The sequence below is a fragment of the Bolinopsis microptera genome, chromosome 6, assembly GCF_026151205.1.
Source record: "Bolinopsis microptera isolate Bmic1 chromosome 6, MBARI_Bmic_1.0, whole genome shotgun sequence".
In the NCBI taxonomy this organism is placed as follows: Eukaryota; Metazoa; Ctenophora; class Tentaculata; order Lobata; family Bolinopsidae; genus Bolinopsis; species Bolinopsis microptera.
In genome coordinates, this window is record NC_087077.1 from 368,023 (window position 1) to 388,098 (window position 20,076).

At 35.8% G+C, this 20,076-nt stretch overlaps 1 protein-coding gene across 1 annotated transcript; it reads left to right on the top strand.

Annotated features, from left to right (window-relative positions):
• Positions 1 to 201: 201 nt before the first annotated feature.
• LOC134816685 (potassium voltage-gated channel protein eag-like) lies at positions 202 to 18,636 on the top strand. Its single transcript, XM_063825639.1, has 14 exons — positions 202 to 330; positions 521 to 634; positions 7,116 to 7,469; positions 7,596 to 7,707; positions 7,928 to 8,093; positions 8,263 to 8,454; positions 8,769 to 9,021; positions 9,243 to 9,374; positions 9,547 to 9,683; positions 13,778 to 13,979; positions 14,962 to 15,075; positions 15,192 to 15,301; positions 15,464 to 15,568; positions 18,222 to 18,636. The coding sequence occupies exons 1-14, from the start codon at positions 249 to 251 to the stop codon at positions 18,381 to 18,383; spliced, it is 2,235 nt and encodes a 744-aa protein (XP_063681709.1). The 5' UTR covers positions 202 to 248; the 3' UTR covers positions 18,384 to 18,636.
• The last annotated feature ends 1,440 nt before the right edge of the window (positions 18,637 to 20,076 follow it).

Below are 20,076 nucleotides of genomic sequence, written 5' to 3' on the forward strand. Positions count from 1 at the left end.
GCTGGCGCATATTTTATGCAAATTTATTAAATTCTTATTCTTATTCCTGTCATCTTTGACATTGAATTAGAATGTTAATTAAAAATAAACCTGATGAATGACTTCCGATGAGTCTTCATGCCTGAAAAAACAGTAAAGGGGGTATAATAGTATAAGGGTGACGGTCGTGCTTGCCAGCACTGTGATAACATTGTTTTGAATATCTTACATTTGAGTTAACTTATTTTTATTTAGCCTATCTAAAATCAATGGAAGCCTATCTAACAGATTTAATTTCTACAAACACATACGCTCGAAGAGTGACAAAGCATCATTCATACGATTATGAAAGTAAGACATTCATTTGCTGTTTTCCAATGCATTTGAGCTGTTCCAATAATTAAAAAATTTGTGATGTGGTATTTTGTTCTCTATGCATATTCAACTATCAAAGTCTTAGGCTCAAACTGGAAACAGCTAGAAGAAATCACAATCTTTTCAAGTTGATTCAACTGTTATCATACTTACTTAAAAATTTCAGATAACTTGGTGAATCTTGACATCGAAAAGAGTTTAAAGGCTACAGAACTACAGAATGTTGATCACTCTTACAATGAGAATTTGGAAAAGATGCTGACTACAATACATGGCATTAGTGAGTTTTACTTTAAATTACAATACAAAGTTATTATGAAATCAAGATCATAATCTATACTAATAATCCCAATAAATGTGTGGGTGTGCCTGTCTGTCTGTCTGTAATTTACGAATGGTTAACTCGAGAAAACGGTAAGAGATATGGGACTGGTTTTTTTTTGGTATAGTCACGCCGACAAAACTCTGACGAAGCCAAATGATTAAGGTTTTTAAAAATGTATTTGTTAAGAGCATTTTCTTGAACTCTAAAGTAACGATTATATACTTGTCAGGTCAAATGTTCATGTTGGTGAACTCTAAACTTGCCAATCTATTATTGTTCTATACTTCTCTGTATATAACTGTAAATAACATTACTAACGTAATCCCAATGTGGGCATCTATGTAATCTTAATTGTTACCTTCATGCCCACAGTTCACTGTTAAATCATATCTTATTTGATCACTCATTAATTTATTACTCATTATGTTTTACAATTTACATGCTATATCCTTATGTCCCTAGAAGGGTGTTCTGCTAACAGTTTTCGACTGACTTGAATGTCCTGCACAGCAGATTGAAGCTTCTTAAATTATTTTTTATTCTTATTGTATTGCTGTGTAAATTTGATTATAATTCTAATTCTAATTCTAAAGTAACGATTATATACTTTAAGGTCAAATGTTCATGTTGGTAAACTCTAAAGTAACGATTATATACTATACTTTAAGGTCAAATGTTCATGTTGGTGAACTCTAAAGTAACGATTATATACTATACTTTAAGGTCAAATGTTCATGTTGGTGAACTCTAAAGTAACGATTATATACTTGTCAGGTCAAATGTTCATGTTGGTGAACTCTAAAGTAACGATTATATACTTGTCAGGTCAAATGTTCATGTTGGTGAACTCTAAAGTAACGATTATTTACTATACTTTAGGGTCAAATGTTCATGTTGGTGAACTGTAAAGTAACGATTATATACTTGTCAGGTCAAATGTTCATGTTGGTGAACTCTAAAGTAACGAATATATACTTTAAGGTCAAATGATCATGTTGGTGAACTCTAAAGTAACGATTATATACTTGTCAGGTCAAATGTTCATGTTGGTGAACTCTAAAGTAACGATTATATACTATACTTTAAGGTCAAATGTTCATGTTGGTGAACTGTAAAGTAACGATTATATACTTGTCAGGTCAAATGTTCATGTTGGTGAACTCTAAAGTAACGAATATATACTTGTCAGGTCAAATGATCATGTTGGTGAACTCTAAAGTAACGATTATATACTTGTCAGGTCAAATGTTCATGTTGGTGAACTCTAAAGTAACGATTATATACTTGTCAGGTCAAATGTTCATGTTGGTGAACTGTAAAGTAACGATTATATACTTGTCAGGTCAAATGTTCATGTTGGTGAACTCTAAAGTAACGATTATATACTTGTCAGGTCAAATGTTCATGTTGGTGAACTCTAAAGTAACGAATATATACTTTAAGGTCAAATGATCATGTTGGTGAACTCTAAAGTAACGATTATATACTTGTCAGGTCAAATGTTCATGTTGGTGAACTCTAAAGTAACGATTATATACTTGTCAGGTGGAATGTTCATGTTGGTGAACTCTAAAGTAACGATTATATACTTGTCAGGTCAAATGTTCATGTTGGTGAACTCTAAAGTAACGATTATATACTTGTCAGGTCAAATGTTCATGTTGGTGAACTCTAAAGTAACGATTATATACTTGTCAGGTCAAATGTTCATGTTGGTGAACTCTAAAGTAACGATTATATACTTGTCAGGTCAAATGTTCATGTTGGTGAACTCTAAAGTAACGATTATATACTTGTCAGGTCAAATGTTCATGTTGGTGAACTGTAAAGTAACGATTATATACTTGTCAGGTCAAATGTTCATGTTGGTGAATTCTAAAGTAACGATTATATACTTGTCAGGTCAAATGTTCATGTTGGTGAACTGTAAAGTAACGATTATATACTTGTCAGGTCAAATGTTCATGTTGGTGAACTCTAAAGTAACGATTATATACTTGTCAGGTCAAATGTTCATGTTGGTGAACTCTAAAGTAACGATTATATACTTGTCAGGTCAAATGTTCATGTTGGTGAACTCTAAAGTAACGATTATATACTTTAAGGTCAAATGTTCATGTTGGTGAACTCTAAAGTAACGATTATATACTTGTCAGGTCAAATGTTCATGTTGGTGAACTCTAAAGTAACGATTATATACTTGTCAGGTCAAACATGTTCATGTTGGTGAACTCTAAAGTAACGATTATATACTTGTCAGGTCAAATGTTCATGTTGGTGAACTCTAAAGTAACGATTATATACTTGTCAGGTCAAATGTTCATGTTGGTGAACTCTAAAGTAACGATTATATAATATATACTTGTCAGGTCAAATGTTCATGTTGGTGAACTCTAAAGTAACGATTATATACTTGTCAGGTCAAATGTTCATGTTGGTGAACTCTAAAGTAACGATTATATACTTGTCAGGTCAAATGTTCATGTTGGTGAACTCTAAAGTAACGATTATATACTTGTCAGGTCAAATGTTCATGTTGGTGAACTCTAAAGTAACGATTATATAATATATACTTGTCAGGTCAAATGTTCATGTTGGTGAACTGTAAAGTAACGATTATATACTTGTCAGGTCAAATGTTCATGTTGGTGAACTGTAAAGTAACGATTATATACTTGTCAGGTCAAATGTTCATGTTGGTGAACTCTAAAGTAACGATTATATACTTGTCAGGTCAAATGTTCATGTTGGTGAACTGTAAAGTAACGATTATATACTTGTCAGGTGGAATGTTCATGTTGGTGAACTCTAAAGTAACGATTATATACTTGTCAGGTCAAATGTTCATGTTGGTGAACTGTAAAGTAACGATTATATACTTGTCAGGTCAAATGTTCATGTTGGTGAACTCTAAAGTAACGATTATATACTTGTCAGGTCAAATGTTCATGTTGGTGAACTCTAAAGTAACGATTATATACTTGTCAGGTCAAATGTTCATGTTGGTGAACTCTAAAGTAACGATTATATACTTGTCAGGTCAAATGTTCATGTTGGTGAACTCTAAAGTAACGATTATATACTTGTCAGGTCAAATGTTCATGTTGGTGAACTCTAAAGTAACGATTATATACTTGTCAGGTCAAATGTTCATGTTGGTGAACTCTAAAGTAACGATTATATACTTGTCAGGTCAAACATGTTCATGTTGGTGAACTCTAAAGTAACGATTATATACTTGTCAGGTCAAATGTTCATGTTGGTGAACTGTAAAGTAACGATTATATACTTGTCAGGTCAAATGTTCATGTTGGTGAACTCTAAAGTAACGATTATATACTTGTCAGGTCAAATGTTCATCTTGGTGAACTCTAAAGTAACGATTATATACTTGTCAGGTCAAATGTTCATGTTGGTGAACTGTAAAGTAACGATTATATACTTGTCAGGTCAAATGTTCATGTTGGTGAACTGTAAAGTAACGATTATATACTTGTCAGGTCAAATGTTCATGTTGGTGAACTGTAAAGTAACGATTATATACTTGTCAGGCCAAATGTTCATGTTGGTGAACTGTAAAGTAACGATTATATACTTGTCAGGTCAAATGTTTATGTTGGTGAACTCTAAAGTAACGATTATATACTTGTCAGGTCAAACATGTTCATGTTGGTGAACTCTAAAGTAACGATTATATACTTGTCAGGTCAAATGTTCATGTTGGTGAACTCTAAAGTAACGATTATTATATATTTGTCAGGTCAAATGTTCATGTTGGTGAACTCTAAAGTAACGATTATATACTTGTCAGGTCAAACATGTTCATGTTGGTGAACTCTAAAGTAACGATTATATACTTGTCAGGTCAAATGTTCATGTTGGTGAACTCTAAAATAACGATTATATACTTGTCAGGTCAAATGTTCATGTTGGTGAACTCTAAAGTAACGATTATATACTTGTCAGGTCAAATGTTCATGTTGGTGAACTGTAAAGTAACGATTATATATTTGTCAGGTCAAATGTTCATGTTGGTGAACTCTAAAGTAACGATTATATACTTGTCAGGTCAAACATGTTCATGTTGGTGAACTCTAAAGTAACGATTATATACTTGTCAGGTCAAATGTTCATGTTGGTGAACTCTAAAATAACGATTATATACTTGTCAGGTCAAATGTTCATGTTGGTGAACTCTAAAGTAACGATTATATACTTGTCAGGTCATATGTTCATGTTGGTGAACTCTAAAGTAACGATTATATACTTGTCAGGTCAAATGTTCATGTTGGTGAACTCTAAAGTAACGATTATTATATACTTGTCAGGTCAAATGTTCATGTTGGTGAACTCTAAAGTAACGATTATATACTTGTCAGGTCAAATGTTCATGTTGGTGAACTCTAAAGTAACGATTATATACTTGTCAGGTCAAATGTTCATGTTGGTGAACTCTAAAGTAACGATTATTATATACTTTTCAGGTCAAATGTTCATGTTGGTGAACTCTAAAGTAACGATTATATACTTGTCAGGTCAAACATGTTCATGTTGGTGAACTCTAAAGTAACGATTATATACTTGTCAGGTCAAATGTTCATGTTGGTGAACTCTAAAGTAACGATTATATACTTGTCAGGTCAAATGTTCATGTTGGTGAACTCTAAAGTAACGATTATATACTTGTCAGGTCAAATGTTCATGTTGGTGAACTCTAAAGTAACGATTATATACTTGTCAGGTCAAATGTTCATGTTGGTGAACTCTAAAGTAACTATTATATACTTGTCAGGTCAAATGTTCATGTTGGTGAACTCTAAAGTAACGATTATATACTTGTCAGGTCAAATGTTCATGTTGGTGAACTGTAAAGTAACGATTATATACTTGTCAGGTCAAATGTTCATGTTGGTGAACTGTAAAGTAACGATTATATACTTGTCAGGTCAAATGTTTATGTTGGTGAACTGTAAAGTAACGATTATATACTTGTCAGGTCAAATGTTCATGTTGGTGAACTCTAAAATAACGATTATATATTTGTCAGGTCAAATGTTCATGTTGGTGAACTCTAAAGTAACGATTATATACTTGTCAGGTCAAATGTTCATGTTGGCGAACTGTAAAGTAACGATTATATACTTGTCAGGTGGAATGTTCATGTTGGTGAACTCTAAAGTAACGATTATATACTTGTCAGGTCAAATGTTCATGTTGGTGAACTCTAAAGTAACGATTATATACTTGTCAGGTCAAATGTTCATGTTGGTGAACTGTAAAGTAACGATTATATACTTGTCAGGTCAAATGTTCATGTTGGTGAACTGTAAAGTAACGATTATATACTTGTCAGGTCAAATGTTCATGTTGGTGAACTGTAAAGTAACGATTATATACTTGTCAGGTCAAATGTTCATGTTGGTGAACTCTAAAGTAACGATTATATACTTGTCAGGTCAAATGTTCATGTTGGTGAACTCTAAAGTAACGATTATATACTTGTCAGGTCAAATGTTCATGTTGGTGAAACTGAACTCTAAAGTAACGATTATATACTTGTCAGGTGGAATGTTCATGTTGGTGAACTCTAAAGTAACGATTATATACTTGTCAGGTGGAATGTTCATGTTGGTGAACTCTAAAGTAACGATTATATACTTGTCAGGTCAAATGTTCATGTTGGTGAACTGTAAAGTAACGATTATATACTTGTCAGGTCAAATGTTCATGTTGGTGAACTCTAAAGTAACGATTATATACTTGTCAGGTCAAATGTTCATGTTGGTGAACTCTAAAGTAACGATTATATACTTGTCAGTTCAAATGTTCATGTTGGTGAACTCTAAAGTAACGATTATATACTTGTCAGGTCAAATGTTCATGTTGGTGAAACTGAACTCTAAAGTAACGATTATATACTTGTCAGGTGGAATGTTCATGTTGGTGAACTCTAAAGTAACGATTATATACTTGTCAGGTGGAATGTTCATGTTGGTGAACTCTAAAGTAACGATTATATACTTGTCAGGTCAAATGTTCATGTTGGTGAACTGTAAAGTAACGATTATATACTTGTCAGGTCAAATGTTCATGTTGGTGAACTCTAAAGTAACGATTATATACTTGTCAGGTCAAATGTTCATGTTGGTGAACTCTAAAGTAACGATTATATACTTGTCAGGTCAAATGTTCATGTTGGTGAACTCTAAAGTAACGATTATATACTTGTCAGGTCAAATGTTCATGTTGGTGAACTCTAAAGTAACGATTATATACTTGTCAGGTCAAATGTTCATGATGGTGAACTCTAAAGTAACGATTATATACTTGTCAGGTCAAATGTTCATGTTGGTTAACTGTAAAGTAACGATTATATACTTGTCAGGTCAAATGTTCATGTTGGTGAACTCTAAAGTAACGATTATAAACTTGTCAGGTCAAATGTTCATGTTAGTGAACGTGACGATACCAAGTTTCCCGGTGGTGTTTGTTAGTAACGAGTTCACCACTTTCTATCGATATTCACGTAACGATGTGTACCTGAAGGATGCTAGACTAGCGTTTATGATGGGACCCTGTACCAGAAAGGGAATATTACGTGAGATAAAACATACTCTTGAAGCCTCAAACGAGAATACACTGGATTATGTGCTCTACACTAAGGATGGTATACCTGTTCCCACCACTATTGGTCTCTTGCGAGTCAAAAAACCGGATCATCACAACAACGACTCGTACTTTGCCATGACGTTTGATCCGTTCAAGAGTAAAGATGGACCTGTCGAAGGAGGTATAAAGTTTATTACTCTTGCAGTAGATTATGTGGAATGAATTCTGGTAACCAGACTTAAATGTTCTTGCATGAACTCTTCGTAGATTTTTTTTCGTGACACGTGAGTAACGTCGTTATCCGCAGAAAAAGACCCGGAGAAAGAGTTGAATGTTTGGTTGGGAGAAAAGTCTCTTGTTGCACCGATATTGAAGAACAAGGATAAAGTATTGTATACGAAACATAAATCATTCAAAAGGTGTGTGTCCAAAAAGATTATTCGACTCTATTTATATTGTTGGGTCCGGGTCATTTTCTATCAGGTTTGCTACCGGTCGCGGTCCCATTAGAATTGGTTGTAGAAATGTGGTTGAAGCCGAACTTTTAATTTCTACCACATTTCCAGACCCGGCCCCATTTCGAATGGACCGGTAATTTTTACATGATACCCTTGGCTAACGAGTCCTTAAATTTTTCAGGAAGATATTCCAAAGATTTACACAATTGTTTGAGAGCGTTAACCTTCTGGCGGACTCAACTATTCGTAAAACATGGGACTGGTTTATACTTCTTGCCAGTATCTGGGCAACTTTTTCAGTTCCTGTTCAAGTCTGTTTCGATGAAAAGATCTATTACTCCAAAGATGTAAGTCGTTTCACTACCTATTTTTACATCAAATTGAATTGAAGTTGCATATCAAACCTATTTCAAGCTTATGATTTTGCTGGGTTCTATCCTTTGTTATTATATTGGCTTCGTGATTGCTTCTAAGTTCTACAATCTACAACGATTTAATCGTTCAAACTTATTCCAGATTGATTTGATAACGGATATTTTGTTTCTCATTGATATGGTAATGAACTTCCGCACTACATTCGTAAACGCTGATGGGCTTGTCATCCTGACTAGTAAAAAGATGGCGACCCATTATTTGAAAGGGTGGTTTATTGTTGATTTATTGACTGCTGTACCCTGGCAGTTTCTACAGCTCATCAAGCCAGCCAAGGTAAGTTGACAATGGATTAATTTCCGAATGAGCCTGCGTAGATGTTTAGTTTTAAAAGTAAATTTTTTCCCGATCCATGACTCCTGTGCTGAAGGCACAAAAGAGCCAAGGACAAGGGTTAGCGAACGAGGTTTTTCTTTTCGTATATAATGGTAGCTTGCGACCGTCGTGCTTCGTCATACAAATGTGCCATCACGGATCGGGAAATTGAGCAGCCTTCCACAAAAGAAAAGCGGCTGCATTCCCTGCATTTCTTGTTTTAACTTTTGCTCTCTTATTTTTTATCAGATTTTCTAAACAACATCGAATTCCAGGCGTTTAGGTACCTCAAGCTCACAAGGGTGTTGCGTATGGCTAAAGTGGCCTTTCACTTAGACGAGTACACTAAAAACGGTCCCATTTCCCTGATCCTCATCATCATGTATTTCATTATGTTGGGTCACTTGATCGCGTGCGGCTGGTTTTGGTTGGGGCGGAGTGACTATGAGAGTAATATTGCTGGCTGGGTAACTTATCACCTTCAGAATAACCATTTCGTTCTTACTCCTGATATTGTTGGCGAACAAGGTTTTTAGTTCACATCTTTTTGATTTTAATTTTATAGTTGTTTATTTTATTATAAAACTTAAGATGCATCTTGCTTGTCATAAACTATCAAATTATCATCTTTATTGTTTCTTTTGTTAAAATGAACATGTTCACATCAAATTTTTCTCATTGAATTGGCTTTAATTTTATCCTGATAAGAAAAGCCTCAATTTTCATATATATCAAAATGCTACCCACAGACTTACAAGAGGATTTCTACTCAGCCTCCCTTTATTTCGTCATGACTATTTTCTGTACCGTTGGATTCGGAAACATTGCACCCTGGAACGTTTCGGAACAGATTTTCTGTGTCATAGTCATGTTGATCGGAGGTGGGAGCATTATTTTTAATGCTGATTTTCTGTAATATATATAATAGATATCTTCCGTCATTTTCTCATCCCGTCATTTTCTCATCCCGTCATTTTCTCTTCCTACTTAATTTGCTGTTAAAAATAATCTTTAGAAAATTACTGATATAATGTTAAAATTTCTACTTTGCAGCGTTCTTCTACGCTATAATCTTCGGGTCCGCTACGAATATCATTATGAGAATGGGAGCCCAGCAGTCTCGGTTCCTGGACCAACAGAAAGATCTGGATCTATACACCTCCGTCAACAAGTTTCCTCTTGATCTCAAGGTTACCAATCTTGCTGTGATTCATTATTATAAATTTTTTGTCGGTTCTGTCCCTGTTCCACACAGAAATGTATACAAATTGTATACAAGTAAACCCTCATCAGTCTGTTGTTATCACTGATATTTCAAGTAAACCCTCATCAGTCTGTTGTTATCACTGATATTTCAATTAAACCCTCATCAGTCTGTTGTTATCACTGATATTGTATACAAGTAAACCCTCATCAGTCTGTTGTTATCACTGATATTTCAAGTAAACCCTCATCAGTCTGTTGTTATCACTGATATTTCAAGTAAACCCTCATCAGTCAGCTGTTATCACTGATATTTCAAGTAAACCCTCATCAGTCTGTTGTTATCACTGATATTACAAGTAAACCCTCATCAGTCAGCTGTTATCACTGATATTACAACCTGGCCCTCATCAGTCTGTTGTTATCACTGATATTTCAAGTAAACCCTCATCAGTCTGTTGTTATCACTGATATTTCAAGTAAACCCTCATCAGTCTGTTGTTATCACTGATATTACAAGTAAACCCTCATCAGTCAGCTGTTATCACTGATATTTCAAGTAAACCCTCATCAGTCTGTTGTTATGACTGATATTACAAGTAAACCCTCATCAGTCTGTTGTTATCACTGATATTTCAAGTAAACCCTCATCAGTCTGTTGTTATCACTGATATTACAAGTAAACCCTCATCAGTCAGCTGTTATCACTGATATTACAAGTAAACCCTCATAGGTCTGTTGTTATCACTGATATTTCAAGTAAACCCTCATCAGTCTGTTGTTATCACTGATATTTCAAGTAAACCCTCATCAGTCTGTTGTTATGACTTATATTTCAAGTAAACCCTCATCACTCTGTTGTTATCACTGATATTGTATACAAGTAAACCCTCATCAGTCTGTTGTTATCACTGATATTTCAAGTAAACCCTCATCAGTCTGTTGTTATGACTTATATTTCAAGTAAACCCTCATCAGTCTGTTGTTATCACTGATATTGTATACAAGTAAACCCTCATCAGTCTGTTGTTATCACTGATATTTCAAGTAAACCCTCATCAGTCTGTTGTTATCACTGATATTTCAAGTAAACCCTCATCAGTCTGTTGTTATCACTGATATTTCAAGTAAACCCTCATCAGTCTGTTGTTATCACTGATATTTCAAGTAAACCCTCATCAGTCTGTTGTTATCACTGATATTTCAAGTAAACCCTCATCAGTCTGTTGTTATGACTTATATTTCAAGTAAACCCTCATCAGTCTGTTGTTATCACTGATATTTCAAGTAAACCCTCATCAGTCTGTTGTTATCACTGATATTTCAAGTAAACCCTCATCAGTCTGTTGTTATCACTGATATTACAAGTAAACCCTCATCAGTCTGTTGTTATCACTGATATTTCAAGTAAACCCTCATCAGTCTGTTGTTATCACTGATATTTCAAGTAAACCCTCATCAGTCTGTTGTTATCACTGATATTTCAAGTAAACCCTCATCAGTCTGTTGTTATGACTGATATTACAAGTAAACCCTCATCAGTCTGTTGTTATCACTGATATTTCAAGTAAACCCTCATCAGTCTGTTGTTATGACTTATATTTCAAGTAAACCCTCATCAGTCTGTTGTTATCACTGATATTTCAAGTAAACCCTCATCAGTCTGTTGTTATCACTGATATTTCAAGTAAACCCTCATCAGTCTGTTGTTATCACTGATATTACAAGTAAACCCTCATCAGTCTGTTGTTATCACTGATATTTCAAGTAAACCCTCATCAGTCTGTTGTTATCACTGATATTTCAAGTAAACCCTCATCAGTCTGTTGTTATGACTGATATTACAAGTAAACCCTCATCAGTCTGTTGTTATCACTGATATTTCAAGTAAACCCTCATCAGTCTGTTGTTATCACTGATATTTCAAGTAAACCCTCATCAGTCTGTTGTTATGACTGATATTACAAGTAAACCCTCATCAGTCTGTTGTTATCACTGATATTTCAAGTAAACCCTCATCAGTCTGTTGTTATCACTGATATTTCAAGTAAACCCTCATCAGTCTGTTGTTATGACTGATATTACAAGTAAACCCTCATCAGTCTGTTGTTATCACTGATATTTCAAGTAAACCCTCATCAGTCTGTTGTTATCACTGATATTTCAAGTAAACCCTCATCAGTCTGTTGTTATCACTGATATTGTATACAAGTAAACCCTCATCAGTCTGTTGTTATGACTGATATTTCAAGTAAACCCTCATCAGTCTGTTGTTATCACTGATATTACAAGTAAACCCTCATCAGTCAGCTGTTATCACTGATATTTCAAGTAAACCCTCATCAGTCTGTTGTTATCACTGATATTACAAGTAAACCCTCATCAGTCTGTTGTTATCACTGATATTTCAAGTAAACCCTCATCAGTCTGTTGTTATGACTGATATTACAAGTAAACCCTCATCAGTCTGTTGTTATCACTGATATTTCAAGTAAACCCTCATCAGTCTGTTGTTATCACTGATATTACAAGTAAACCCTCATCAGTCAGCTGTTATCACTGATATTACAAGTAAACCCTCATCAGTCTGTTGTTATCACTGATATTGTATACAAGTAAACCCTCATCAGTCTGTTGTTATCACTGATATTTCAAGTAAACCCTCATCAGTCTGTTGTTATCACTGATATTACAAGTAAACCCTCATCAGTCTGTTGTTATGACTTATATTTCAAGTAAACCCTCATCAGTCTGTTGTTATCACTGATATTTCAAGTAAACCCTCATCAGTCTGTTGTTATCACTGATATTTCAAGTAAACCCTCATCAGTCTGTTGTTATCACTGATATTTCAAGTAAACCCTCATCAGTCTGTTGTTATGACTTATATTTCAAGTAAACCCTCATCAGTCTGTTGTTATCACTGATATTTCAAGTAAACCCTCATCAGTCTGTTGTTATCACTGATATTACAAGTAAACCCTCATCAGTCTGTTGTTATCACTGATATTTCAAGTAAACCCTCATCAGTCTGTTGTTATCACTGATATTTCAAGTAAACCCTCATCAGTCTGTTGTTATCACTGATATTACAAGTAAACCCTCATCAGTCAGCTGTTATCACTGATATTTCAATTAAACCCTCATCAGTCTGTTGTTATGACTGATATTACAAGTAAACCCTCATCAGTCTGTTGTTATCACTGATATTGTATACAAGTAAACCCTCATCAGTCTGTTGTTATCACTGATATTTCAAGTAAACCCTCATCAGTCTGTTGTTATCACTGATATTTCAAGTAAACCCTCATCAGTCTGTTGTTATCACTGATATTACAAGTAAACCCTGGCCCTCATCAGTCAGCTGTTATCACTGATATTTCAATTAAACCCTCATCAGTCTGTTGTTATCACTGATATTTCAAGTAAACCCTCATCAGTCTGTTGTTATCACTGATATTACAAGTAAACCCTCATCAGTCAGCTGTTATCACTGATATTTCAATTAAACCCTCATCAGTCTGTTGTTATGACTGATATTACAAGTAAACCCTCATCAGTCTGTTGTTATCACTGATATTGTATACAAGTAAACCCTCATCAGTCTGTTGTTATCACTGATATTTCAAGTAAACCCTCATCAGTCTGTTGTTATCACTGATATTACAAGTAAACCCTCATCAGTCAGCTGTTATCACTGATATTTCAATTAAACCCTCATCAGTCTGTTGTTATGACTGATATTACAAGTAAACCCTCATCAGTCTGTTGTTATCACTGATATTGTATACAAGTAAACCCTCATCACTCTGTTGTTATGACTTATATTTTAAGTAAACCCTCATCAGTCTGTTGTTATCACTGATATTTCAAGTAAACCCTCATCAGTCTGTTGTTATCACTGATATTACAACCTGGCCCTCATCAGTCTGTTGTTATCACTGATATTTCAAGTAAACCCTCATCAGTCTGTTGTTATCACTGATATTTCAAGTAAACCCTCATCAGTCTGTTGTTATCACTGATATTACAACCTGGCCCTCATCAGTCTGTTGTTATCACTGATATTTCACTTTCTCAGAACCGAATGGAGGACTATTTCTACTACCACTGGTTCAACAGTAAAGGTATTGAGCACTCCCAGATGATGCAGGATTGGCCCAGGACCCTCAAGGAAGACACTTCTCTCTTCCTTCACAGGATTCTGTTTGCGGAGTGGCCTGTGTTTAACGAGGCTAGTACAGGCTGTAGACGGTCTCTGAGCTCACTTGTTGAGAGGCATGGTAGGTACTGGCTGTATACGGTCTCTGAGCTCACTTGTTGAGAGGCATGGTAGGTACTGGCTGTATACGGTCTCTGAGCTCACTTGTTGAGAGGCATGGTAGGTACTGGCTGTACACGGTCTCTGAGCTCACTTGTTGAGAGGCATGGTAGGTACTGGCTGTAGACGGTCTCTGAGCTCACTTGTTGAGAGGCATGGTAGGTACTGGCTGTAGACGGTCTCTGAGCTCACTTGTTGAGAGGCATGGTAGGTACTGGCTGTATACGGTCTCTGAGCTCACTTGTTGAGAGGCATGGTAGGTACTGGCTGTATACGGTCTCTGAGCTCACTTGTTGAGAGGCATGGTAGGTACTGGCTGTAGACGGTCTCTGAGCTCACTTGTTGAGAGGCATGATAGGTACTGGCTGTAGACGGTCTCTGAGCTCACTTGTTGAGAGGCATGGTAGGTACAGGCTGTAGACGGTCTCTGAGCTCACTTGTTGAGAGGCATGGTAGGTACTGGCTGTAGACGGTCTCTGAGCTCACTTGTTGAGAGGCATGGTAGGTACTGGCTGTAGACGGTCTCTGAGCTCACTTGTTGAGAGGCATGGTAGGTACAGGCTGTAGACGGTCTCTGAGCTCACTTGTTGAGAGGCATGGTAGGTCACACTGGATCATATTATCAACGCTTCTAGTACGTAACGACGGAATGATATGATTAAATAACCATACAATATCAGTCGAATTATTGATGAATAAAATTAGAGTATTGACAACTTGAATGTTTACTGTAGTTTTACTGTAGTTTTACTGTAGTTTTACTGTAGTTTTACTGTAATTTTACTGTAGTTTTACTGTAGTTTTACTGTAGTTTTACTGTAGTTTTACTGTAGTTTTACTGTAGTTTTACTGTAGTTTTACTGTAGTTTTACTGTAGTTTTACTGTAGTTTTACTGTAGTTTTACTGTAGTTTTACTGTAGTTTTACTGTAAGTTTCAATGTAGGTTTCACTCCTGGAGATTACATAGTCCACGAAGAAGACTGTGTTGATGCAGTGTACTTTCTGGTTCGTGGTCACGTGAAGATTCTGAAGGACGGTGACGTCATTGGAATTCTAAGTAAGTCTGTAATTTATTGGAGAATTTTTAAATCGTATCTTATATTTCGTGTAATTGTAAAGCATTTTTATTTTTACCTTTGAGCGTTCGATACGTTTATCATGTTTCTTGTTTAGCAATGGGAGACACATTCGGAGAGAAATGGTGGCCGACAGCCGCGTCAGGCAAAGCAAACGCAGACATACAAGCAATGACATACGCCGAAATCGAGGTGTTGACCCACGAGGTAAACATTTATTGTTTCTACGGATTTATAATTTAAATTTACCAAAATTCACCAAATTTAGCTGACACATGTATGAATTGTAATTAATTAATGAATTGCAAACTACCTACGCGCTACGATCACAGTGTAGCACTGAGACCCAGTTAACCGGTTCTTTATCAGCGTTTGAAGGACATCCTGGTCAAGTTCCCAGATTACTGGTCCATGTGGGAGCAGAAGCTGGACATCACGTACGAGTTGGCTAATCGAGCAGACCAGAATATCTTTGTGAGTTCTTATACTTTTCAGATTTACAGACGGTATTAGGTAACCTAAATCACCGTCTCTAATATTGTTGTACTTGTTTACTCACAAAATAATTGATGGTACCAAGCTGAGGAATAAGCTCGAAAAAATATGAGCCGTTAGTCGAAGACGAGTTATTTGAAAGCTTCTGAAACCCCTCTTCTGAAACCCCTCTTCTGAAACCCCTCTTCTGAAACCCCTTATGTATTTGTAAGTGCACGTCACAGATTGTGAATCAAGAAGTCGCAAATCACAATCATCTGTAACATACCTATCACGTACTTGATTACTTATCGAACATGCTTTTTTAGATTTAAAATTGATTGAGTTCCATTTTGAACAATCTTTCCAGAGTCACGAAAAACAATTGACTATGATTAATTATAGTTAATAATATATAGTTATTTTAATGATAGTTAATATATTATATTTACAATGAAAAGTTGTACTCCAATTTTTTTCAATAGTTGTTTATGATCATTCATTATAATTTGTAAGTCGAAAACGTATGATTTGCATGAAAATCGATTATATCCAACCCCCTCGCTCCGGCCTCCTTTCTTCTTCTTTCCTTTCAACCCCTTCCTTTCTTCTCCTGTCTGCAGTTCAATTCTTCAAAGTATTTGTCCGCGTCATCATCCCTTTCAACAAAGAACTGGCAGGAATGTACATTTATCTTAGGTTTACCTTTTTTGGACATCACGTATTCACGAGGAAATTTCATGATGTACTCTTACTCTAGTAGCAGGGTGTTTCTTTGCGTTTCTCGAAATCGTGAGCTCGTCCACAAGCCGATGAATCCTTGAGGGTTTTAAGGCGGATTTCTTGACCTATTTGGGCCTCCACTTTTGTACCCTGTCTATATATTTTGACCACTTTCGCCAGAATGGTAAGGTCATGTCTCTTTTTGTTACGTCTGCCCTTTCCAATCCACCTCAGCATCTTTATAGCCACGACTGGTATATCCGAGTATTCGTCATTCTTGTCTGTCTGCATACAACTACAGCTCAGGATAAACTAAGTTCTAGTGCCATTCAGAACATTAATACTAGACTCAATCTTACCAACTTTCTCATCGCTTCGGAAACAACAACTGAGTTAATGTTAGTGTTAAGTGTAAACAAATGTAATGCACAAAGTACACATTTCATTTTGTTATTTCTTACGATATAGATTTTGAATCAATTGATTAAAATGCTGATAAAATTGAGTCATGGCTAAAGCCAGCAGCATCTAAGCTATTTATGGAGCTTTCAACCGCAACCCGACCGAATTGCATATTCGTTCAGGCCCTTGAGTCCCTTCACACTTTGTTTCTGTCTAGTTCTAATGTACCGTCACAATAGTGACTTTAATATTATCTTAAAACAATATATAATTAATTCAAATAAAGATCAGTTGTTGTAGACACCGATAAAACCACGATTAACGGTGCTAGAACAGATAAAATTGGACAAAATCTGCAATTTGGCAGCGAAACAAAATCAAAATTGTCGTAAAATTAAATCACCACAGAGGAGGCAAAGTATTTGTGTGCTCGTTATGATCCTCAGCAGTCAGAAGTCAGCAGGTATACACCATCAACACTTAACATGCACATCGTCGTAGTTTCCAGTTGCAGTGTTTAATGATTATGAAAATGATGGCGTTGTTAATGCGGTTAATTTCTTTTAAGTAACACCCTAGATTTGTTTATGCACGTTAATTTGCTTGCGCGAATCTGATTTTGAGTAGAAAATTTAACTAGTTGAGAGTCGTGTTGAGGTCCATTGCAATTTAATCACGTTTCTTTCAAAGTTTCGTCTTTGTGCTTCTTGGGCTATTATATTGGCTATTATATCGGTTACCTGATATTGGTTACCCGATCCTACTTTTTTATTGACCTTATTCAAGATTTGTGATTAATATGACCTTCGATATATGATATTATAAAAATTGGAATAGGGTAAGTTACACTGACATTGCAAGACGTGCCTTGATGTCTTGGTGTTCCTAACTTGGTTTTTACTTCTTAATTAGTTAAGACGACAGTGAGAGGATACTTGAAAATCCTGAAGATGCAAGAAAATAAATTACTGCCTTTTATTTTGTGGCTACTGTCTAGATGATGCAATTGGACTACGTTTCTTTCGGAAAGCATTTGAGGTTCTGCATCCTTGTTGGTAACCTTAGCATACATTACATGTTACATGGTAAGGTCTCCTCCTAGTCGTTGGAGTGGCCTGCATCACACACATCGCGTTGGCGGCGTAACATATGTCTCCACTGTACTCGGTTGGTAGCCAAAGCTTCTGTTGTGTTGTTGTCGATGTTTTCAACACCTCTAAACTTAGCAGCATCTTCGAGTACGCAGAATTTCCAGTTCTTACGGGGTCTGCCCCTTGACCTCTTTCCATAATTTGGCTTCCAGTTCAACAGAAACCTCGGTAGTCTAGAGTCTAACTACATGTCCATACCAACGTAGCCTGGCAGCACTGATGAAAGTCTTAACAGACTTGATGCCAGCCCTCCTAAGAACTTCTTCGTTGGTCACATGAAAGAACCATTTAATCCTAAGGTAACCTTAGCAACAGACCGAAAATCAATTAGGGAACCCTTCTATTTTTATCTAACCCAGTAAACCACCATATTTCAGGATAATCTGCCGGCAGATTTGAAGATCTACGTTGCGAGTGAACGTACGCCTGTATACCAAGGAGATCAGCAAGAGTTCAAGGAGGGTGACATGGGTGATGAGGAACTTTTAAAGAATACTCAAGATACTATTAACCGACTAACTAAACTAATGCAGGGGTAATTTAGTGAGGGTTGGAATTTTTCTCGTTTTTTAAATTGTTGTTTATAAATTATTTTCAGATAAGAGCAATACGCTCTGGATCTATATGCAATTTAATCTATTTTGCAACTACCTTTGCTTTCTACTTTTTGATATATTATACTTCGGTGTATATATATATATATATTATAGGTTTTGCTACTCCAATTTTTTTGTAATTTATTTTGATTTGAACTTATGTGAAGTGTAATAATTCGAAATTTATTTGAACGAATTACTGCCCTTTTTGTAAATTTAAGTTGCCATTAATTGTCAATTAGATTTTAATACCAAATCAAACACGAAAATCAAATTCATCTTTCTAAATCTGTTTTCCGCACAGTTCCAAAATTCTGTTAAAACCACATTCTATTAACAATTATTTAATCAATCGTGTGGGTGATAAGATGGTTATTAAACATAGTCTAATCCAAGAACTTTAAGGTTACAAATCACTGCCATACCTATGTTAAACTTAAAACATTAGAAAAATATAAACATTTTACATATTCTCCCTTCCATCACATTTCCCACACGAGGTTAACAACTTATATTTGGTAACATTTATCGATGGCCGCAACAGACATCCGTCTCCTGGGAAGAATGTTCTCACACGAGTTTACATAAACTGTAATCACGTGACATTTAGGTCACGTGGTTGCTATTTCTCAACCTCATAACAATACTATGTAGTTCTAGTCAAAGGGCCACCAGATTGTTACTGGCGAGTCATCGTGGTGTCACTGAACTGGCATATTTTCATATGACTAAACAAGTTTCATGACGACATGACGTGTGCATGCTCTCCACCAAAAAGGATCTCTAATATAAATTAGAATCAGTATTTATAACACACATAACCCCGGCATGCGCAGGGATTATATTTCAATTTTTCCCGCGACGCGCGGGAAAAATTTATAATAATTTCGAGTGCGAAGCACGAGGGATTATTATGAAAATAACCCCGACGTGCTTTAGCACGAGGGGTTATTTTAATATAACTTAAGCGTGCCGGTGTTATGTGTTATAAACCCCTCCGGGTAAGTGCTAGGACCAACAAATTTGACATTTTACTCTTAATTCTAGCTATATGAGATCATTATGGAAAATATGAAATGGAATTGGGGACTTCCAAATAAATACAACTAAGGTACTATGACTTTTGAAATTGGCGTTATATCTAAACACGTTGAATGAATATGAATATCGATAAGGGGCGTCGAGTTAAGCCTGGCAAGCGATAAAAGCTAATAATGATATCGTGTCATGAAGTTCATCAAAGTAGACGACTATAATACATGGCTTATATCAAACTCGACAAAATTAACCGAACCGGACAAAATCAAATGTAACCGTCGAGACAAGTTTTGGAACTGGTCCAATTAATGTAAGAGTTTAAGTAATGTAGTGTGCTGGAGTTTTGCCAGCGCCTGCAATTAGACCGATACGTAGATCGAGTGTATTTATAGTTCTTACGTTAAGCCATAGGTCACGTGACATTTTTTACCAATGCGCGTCGTAGTAGTTAGTCACGTGATACACGTCATCAAAACACGTGACAGTACGCGGTTGAAATTCTCATGGAATATCAAAACAAAACAAATCTTGTTGAGCCAAATTAGCGGGGCGGGATTATAAAAGCTGTGCCGGGGTTATTTATTCAGCGGGAAAAAAC

Coding starts and splice junctions, on each gene's coding strand:
- LOC134816685 (XM_063825639.1), top strand. CDS start 249: ATGGAAGCCTATCTAACAGATTTAATTTCTACAAACACATACGCTCGA. Junction 9,022..9,242: donor TGATATTGTTGGCGAACAAG/GTTTTTAGTTCA, acceptor TGCTACCCACAG/ACTTACAAGAGGATTTCTAC. Junction 15,076..15,191: donor TGACGTCATTGGAATTCTAA/GTAAGTCTGTAA, acceptor TTTCTTGTTTAG/CAATGGGAGACACATTCGGA.